This window comes from Bidens hawaiensis, unplaced genomic scaffold (genome assembly GCF_021521415.1).
Source record: "Bidens hawaiensis isolate Kalapana, Puna unplaced genomic scaffold, B.hawaiensis_p1.1 tig00034994_1, whole genome shotgun sequence".
NCBI classification, from domain to species: domain Eukaryota; kingdom Viridiplantae; phylum Streptophyta; class Magnoliopsida; order Asterales; family Asteraceae; genus Bidens; species Bidens hawaiensis.
Genome location: NW_027496064.1, coordinates 218,771 through 225,943, shown reverse-complemented (window position 1 = coordinate 225,943; position 7,173 = coordinate 218,771). Strand labels below are relative to the sequence as shown.

General features: G+C 38.0%; 1 protein-coding gene across 1 annotated transcript; it reads left to right on the top strand.

Moving 5' to 3' along the window:
• Positions 1-1,722: 1,722 nt before the first annotated feature.
• On the top strand, positions 1,723-2,287 carry LOC143586819 (protein METHYLENE BLUE SENSITIVITY 1). Its single transcript, XM_077068283.1, has one exon. It carries the CDS (start codon positions 1,812-1,814, stop codon positions 2,127-2,129), a length of 318 nt encoding a protein of 105 aa, XP_076924398.1. The 5' UTR covers positions 1,723-1,811; the 3' UTR covers positions 2,130-2,287.
• Positions 2,288-7,173: the final 4,886 nt, after the last annotated feature.

Below are 7,173 nucleotides of genomic sequence, written 5' to 3'. Positions count from 1 at the left end.
GTGTATGATCCTATGTGGTTGGTAAATTTCTCTCAGAAATACATAGAAGTTATACATTCGAGCAGGATACAGTGTACATACGACAAAGTGAAAACTCAAGCTAATCAGTTCCAGAAGGTCTTTGAATTATGTTTTGATAAGAAGATACATTCTGAACGTGTTGGGAAACTAATTGGAGAGAAGTTAGTGCTGAACAAGAGCGTATTGAGGCGGAGTTTGAGGCTGAACGTCAGGAGAGGATTACTCAGGCTTCATGGAATCGTTTTCAATATATGCCAAGTCGAGTACCTCGTCCAACTTCACAACAAAAATCAATGAATCCGTCGTTTGAAAAGGCCAGGAAAGCTTATCGTAAGAAGCATTTTAGGATTGATTGAAGATGCAAGGACCTAGCACTATCCAAGGGGGAGTTTGTTAGTGCAAAAATGTCTAATGCTAGGTCTTGTACTGCTAAACGAGCTAAAATGTTAGAAATCTATGTTAAGGGCGTATAAGTTGTGGCGTATAAGACTTATACGGAGTATAAGTCTTAAATCTATCATTTGTTTAACTATTTTATTTGTATTAAAAGTGAACCCACACTTAAAGACACATGTACACACAAGATACCGTAAAGGAGCCGGATATTCATCATAGAGAGAAACAAGGAGGTTAAGAGTGTGAGAATATTAATGAAAGTAATAATAAAGAGGGTGTTCATTCTTTTGTTTTCATCGACGATGATCCATCAAAGGCTTAGTTTCAATAAAATTCTCATCAATTGATTAAGTAGCTCGGCCTATGAGATGCAAGGAACAAGTGAACATAATGTTGTACCTTTGCATGATTATATAGATGATAGCGCGGTGTTTTGAGACCAGACAAGATAAGACCATGCCTTAACATCACAAAAGGAGCATCCTTGCAACATTTTTTAATTCCGAAGAAAGTAAACACTTTTAAATGTAACTTTCAGGTTAGCAACAAAATTTGACATATTTTGCATTTAGTTCAACTGGTAAAGCAAGTCGTGTTATTGCTAATTGATTATGTTCATGTAAATTCGTTTGTGGTTACTCAATTTGTTTATTTGTTTTAGCAAATCATTACATACATAAACCCGCCGCGAAGCGCGGGGGTCATTTACTAGTGAACGTGGTAATATATGGATGTTTCGTAACATAATGTTATTTTTTTAGTTTTAGATTCAGTTTAGGCCCAATAACTAAAATTGATTATGGATAAACAAAAATTGAGCTTTATACATTTAAGTAAAAATAACCAAAATGACCCTTTTGATCAACCACATTCCTTAACTAGCCTCTCACTTTTACAAATACCCAAATTGGTCATTCTAAAAACGGTCAAACCGACCTTTTAAATATGTCATCCAATTATTTATGGAACCAACAAAACAACAAAATTTGTCATTATATTTATTTTCTTTTCCACTTACAACCACTTTCAGTGAATATTAAAAATTTATCTGATATCAACAATATATCCACAAATATAATTTCCTTACATAAAATTTCCTTTACATTACAAAATTTTATGGAACGGGTTCCTTTACATTACAAAAGTTTATGGAACGGGTTGTTCTTATGGGTTTAAACTTTATAATACTAATACTAATACTAATACTAATTATTATTATTGTTATTATTATTGTTATTATGAATATTTAGGTCCATAAATTACACAACCAATCGGCATTCATTACTTGTTCCCCTTTTCATTCCCCTCTTTTTCCCCCTTTCCTCATCCTCCTCTTGAATCGAACCCCAAACCCTAACCCTAATAATAATAATAGCATCTTCTTATTCTTAACCATGACCGGCAAAGCGAAGCCGAAGAAGCACACGGCAAAGGAAATCCAGGCGAAGGTCGACGCGGCCACCACCAACAGAGGCGGCGGCAAGGCCGGAGTGGCCGATCGGACCGGCCAATTGAAAGGCGGCCACGCCAAATTCGAATGCCCTCACTGCAAGATCACCGCACCCGACATCAAAACCATGCAGATTCACCACGAGTCCAAGCACCCTAAGCTGCCGTACGATGAATCCAAGATTACTAACCTTCACGCTGTGCTTGCACCTGTTGTGGAGTCCAAGCCGCGTCCGGGTGTTCGTGGAAGCTTGAAGAAGTGAGCTGCTGCTGCTGCTTTTTTATATTATGTTCTGGTGCTTTTGTTTTGTGTATTGGATGATGATTGTGATTGTGTGATGTTTTAACTTTATTATTATCATGTCATGGACTGTTGTTACATGTTACGCTGTGTTATCTTATAATTATCTATTTCATGTTTAGATGCTTTGGTTTTTTTGGTTTGATCTGTTATAAGATGATAAATAGGTATCTCCGGTTCCCCGATCAATTTGTTCGGGATTTTTTTACAAAAAAAAGGTCCCAGATCAGGGGAAGGTGTTCCCAGTTGGGATCCTGTTTTTTAATTGTCTCCCGGCGTTTTATATGAATCAGGTGTGTGGTTACTCTGTTAATCTTGTTATGGTTTTCTTTTGGTGGGTTAATTAAGGGGTGTTTGGAGTTTGGACAAGTATTTGAATCGACTACTGCGATTGGAAGTCTTAAGTTTGTTTGAGTAATGCTGTTACTGAATTGAATTGCTAGTTACTTGGTGTAAAAATACTAGATTGGGATAATTGTGTAGGTCGTTTTTGTAAGAACAATGATCAGGGACATAAAATATGTCAAATTATGTAGATGATTACGGGTTATCCGATTGTTGAAGCTAAGCGGGAACAAGAACCCTGTTTGGTTTAGCTTTAAACCTAAGAGGTAATTGGTTCATGATTGTTGTTTTTTTTATCACCTATCCGAATTTGATGATCTGTGTTCATCAGCTTTAGTAGTTTTACAGAGTATCCTAACAGTTGTTTAAGTTAACATATCAAGTTTTTTTTTTTTTTTTTTTTTTTTTAACTTTTGGAGTTCTGTATCTTTGTTTTTTTTTAAGAATCCTTACAAGGGATTTTGTTGCTTATTGAGCGCGATTGTAACTAGTCCATTGTTTTGTGAAATGTCCGCTGATGCTCTATTTGACATTGGAATTTTGCTATTATTTAGTTTAGATGGATGACTGCAGCTGCGATCTAAGATGGTTCAAACCAAAAATTTACTCGCTATTTCTAGTTATAATTGATTAATTTTAGATGCATTTAAGAGCATATAGTGGCAAAATCTGAGCTTTGGTTTTAGTGCATGTAAGATATGTTTTCTGGTTTATAGTGATTAAGTTGGTACATATTTGAATATCCCTTAGCATGTAGAAAGAGAGGCCAACTGCCAAGTCTGGGGCTATTCATTTTAAGCTTGTTATCAAAGCTTGAAGTTACACAACGAAACTTTGGACCTAATTCAAACATTTGTTTTATGTGGTTTACGCTTTTATAACTTGAAAAACATGTTTAGGTTCTAAGTTCTAACAGTAACTTTGGTTATAAAGGTTCACAATTGTTTGAAAACGTAGTCTTAACTTTTTATCTAACCACGTTGACTAATTATGTAAATTACTTAACAATAAGATGAAAAAGAAAAATCTAATATATTGTGTAAATGACTCTTGTATTTTGATAATATTTGCATGTTTGGCCTCGGAAATGAAAATTACAAGCTTGGTCAAAACATTTGTGATAGCTGTCCGTTTAGCCCCCAACATTAATCTCCGTCAATTTCTCTTGTATGTATTAAAATAAAATACAAATACCCATCATGTTGCATTATTTAGATTAAGCAGTGTTGGTAAATTTCCACCGACTTTAGACCCGTCACAAACTGAATTCGTGGTTTGTGTTATTTCACGTAACTAAAGAAACCATGCTAAATGACTAAACTTTAATATCTCAATTACATAACCATAAACAAAACCATCCCAAATATTAAACCCTAATATCTTAGTTATATAATAATCAAAATAAATGGAATCTAACATGCATTTGATGTTCATTTCCCTTTGCACCACCTCAATTGGTTGTGACTAAGCTTCTTGTATATTGAAACCTTACTGTTTTCCCCATTTATGCATATCATCCTTAATCTCAGCTTGGTTCCTTTTCCTCTTCTTTATGGGCCTTGCAATGTGGGAGAGGGTAGTGGGAGAGGGTGCTTTCGGCCACATATTCGTTCCATTTATGGGTCCAATAGTGAACTAATAGCAACTTGTTTCAAAGTCTCTAGGTAGTAGCAAGGATCAACGTCATGCTTGAAGGGTATTCCATTCAACTCCCACCTCCTACAACTCACACACTCTCCACATCAACAACATATTGTTAATGTTTCGCACCGCTTACCTGCTACTTTTAACGACCAGTCTACAAAATAGTTAACTTGGCAGCATTTTTCTTTATGCTATCTAGTAGTTTGGTTGTACTAGGTGTGAGTGGCCATTAGATTTTTCTATAACATTAACACATATACCATCATTTCATCAGATATTCCTTTACATAATCCAAATCACTAATTATAGGTTTGCCCCTTCCTTATGTGGTCCTTGTGTTTAGAACTTCACACCTGTTTAATAACATATTTGTTTGCGCTCTCCTTAACACAAACCAAGTCGGTGATTAATAAGTTTGCTTACGCAAAAACTAAACTATAATTTGTCAGCTGTGAAAGAAAGTTACCTCTGTATTAGATAATATTATAGCATATCTTGTAATTAATTGTGTATCTGTTAATTTTGTTAACCTCCATGATTTATGGAGGGTTTGTTGTATCCTTTGCCTATATAGTTTCATAATCAATAAACATATTTTTGAGGTTGATTCTATAATCACTCTTACATGGTATCAGCCATATACCTCCACCCTTCTTTACCATAATTGCCGTCATCCTCATTTCTGCTGTATTCCATGGCTTCCTCTTCTTCTGCTTCAGATTCCGCCATACTATTACTCCCATTTTTTCCTTACCAGCAGCTCCTCTCTCATGTCGATGGCACCTCTGTTCAGCCAACTCCCACCACTACCGCTCAAGACAAAGTCGTTCCTAATCCCGACTTCCCGGTCTGGGTTGAACGTGATTAAAGGGCCATCATACTCATCAATTCGTCTCTCTCTCAAGAGGCCGCCACCGAGATTATAGGTCTCACAACAGCCCGTCAGATTTGGGCAGCCCTTGAAATAGCCTACGCAACCCCTCGATTGAGCGAGCTCATTCTCTTCGTGATTCGCTTCACCAACTTCTCAAAGGACCTCTTCGGTGACCGATTATAGTCGCAAATTTAAGTCATAATGTGACCAATTGGCTGCAATTGGACAGCCAGTTAATGAGTCCAAAAAGGTTCATTGGTTTCTTCATGGTCTTGGACCGTCTTTTGAAGGTTTCTCTACCGCCATCAAAGCTGTCAAACCACCTCCTGCCTTTCGGGATCTTATGTCTCAAGTGGAAAGCCATGAGCTCTTTCTTCAATCGCTTCACTCTGCTACCGCCCCTGTTGCTGCGTTTAATGCTCAGCACTCACGATCATATTCTAATCAAAACCGCAGCCAGGGTGAATCTCGTCGTGGTGGCTCTCACCGTGGTAACTCTCGTGGTGGTAATAGCAGCCGTGGGTCGAATAACCAATCCCCTCATTGTCAATTATGTAGGACTTATGGTCATTATGCATCTGCTTGTTCTGATTATACCTTTACTAAACGAGAACATTCGACTGCTGATGACATTGCTAAGGCTTTCCACGCGCAATGTCATGTCACCCATGATCTTCCAGATTGGAGGGCTGACTCCGGAGCCACAGCGCATATGACTTCGGATCTTGCATCTCTTCACCATCACGGGCCTCCCAAAGGTAATATGCGTGTCACTTTTGGTAACGGTGATTCACTTCCCGTTACACACATGGGTACTTCATTTATTGGTAATAATTTTCCTCTTCGTGACGTATTGGTTGTTCCTCATTTAACGAAGAAGTTCTCTCGATTAGTAAATTGACCACGGATCTACCCGTGGATGTTTTATTATCTCAACCATTTTTTACTATTCAGGATCGCAAAACCAAGTAGGTTCTAGCTAAAGGACACTATGAGAACGGACTCTATGTGCTTAAAGATGGACCTCAAGCTCTTGTTGCTAGGCATAATGTTTTAAATAAAGCATCTTTTGAATTATGGCACAATCGCCTTGGACATGTTTCGTTTGACATTATTTCATTATTACATAAATTGGGTGTTTTGCATGTTACATCTTTATTGCCTAAGCCTGTTATTTGCAAGTCTTGTGAGTTAGCTAAGTGTCACAGATTGCCTTTCGACACTAATTCCAAGCGGTCATTGCGTCCATTAGAACATGTCCATTGTGATTTATGGGGTCCTTCACAAGTTACCTCTAAGGATGGTTTTTGCTATTATGTGGCGTTTGTTGACGATTATTCGATGTTTACTTGGCTCTATCCGTTAAATACCAAGACAGGTTTTTATTCCGTTCTCACTACCTTTATCAAACTTGCTGAAACACAATGTTCGAGAAAGATAAAAGTTTTTCAATCGGATGGCGGATCTGAATTTGTCAATCACACCGTTCGACAAATACTTGAAGAAAATGGCACGTTTCATAGACTTTCTTGTCCGTACACACCTCAACAGAATGGTCGTGTGGAGAGAAAGCATCGGCACATTGTCGAAACTGGTCTTGCTATGTTGTTTAATGCTAATGTTCATGCCTTTTATTGGGTAGAGGCGTTTTTCTCAGCTACATACATCATTAATCGATTACCCACACCGATTTTGAACAACAAGTCTCATTTCCAAATGCTCTATTTGCAAGAACCGCATTATGGTAATTTCGCACTTTCGGTTGCCAAGTTTTCCCGTATTTGCGAGATTATTCTCCTCATAAATTGGCACCACGGAGCATCTCGTGTATCTTTATTGGGTATAGCACTCAATATAAGGGTTAACGTTGCCTTGACCCGGTTACCTCTCGTATCTATATCACCCGCCAGGCACGTTTTAACGAAACGATCTTCCCTTTTGCCGGTCAATCGGCTCCCTTAAACGAGTCTATATCTGAACTTCATAGCTTCCTTGAAGACTTACACTCACCGAGCACCTCGTCCACTTCCCAATTCCCCACTCCACCAGTACCTACTCCTCCAACCAAATTACCTAATCCCATTATTCCTTGCACCTTATGCACTCTACCACCTGGCCCACCTTTACTGATTCACACTCTTCC

Excerpts from the sequence above, each read along its gene's own strand:
- LOC143586819 (XM_077068283.1), top strand. The coding sequence starts at position 1,812 with ATGACCGGCAAAGCGAAGCCGAAGAAGCACACGGCAAAGGAAATCCAG.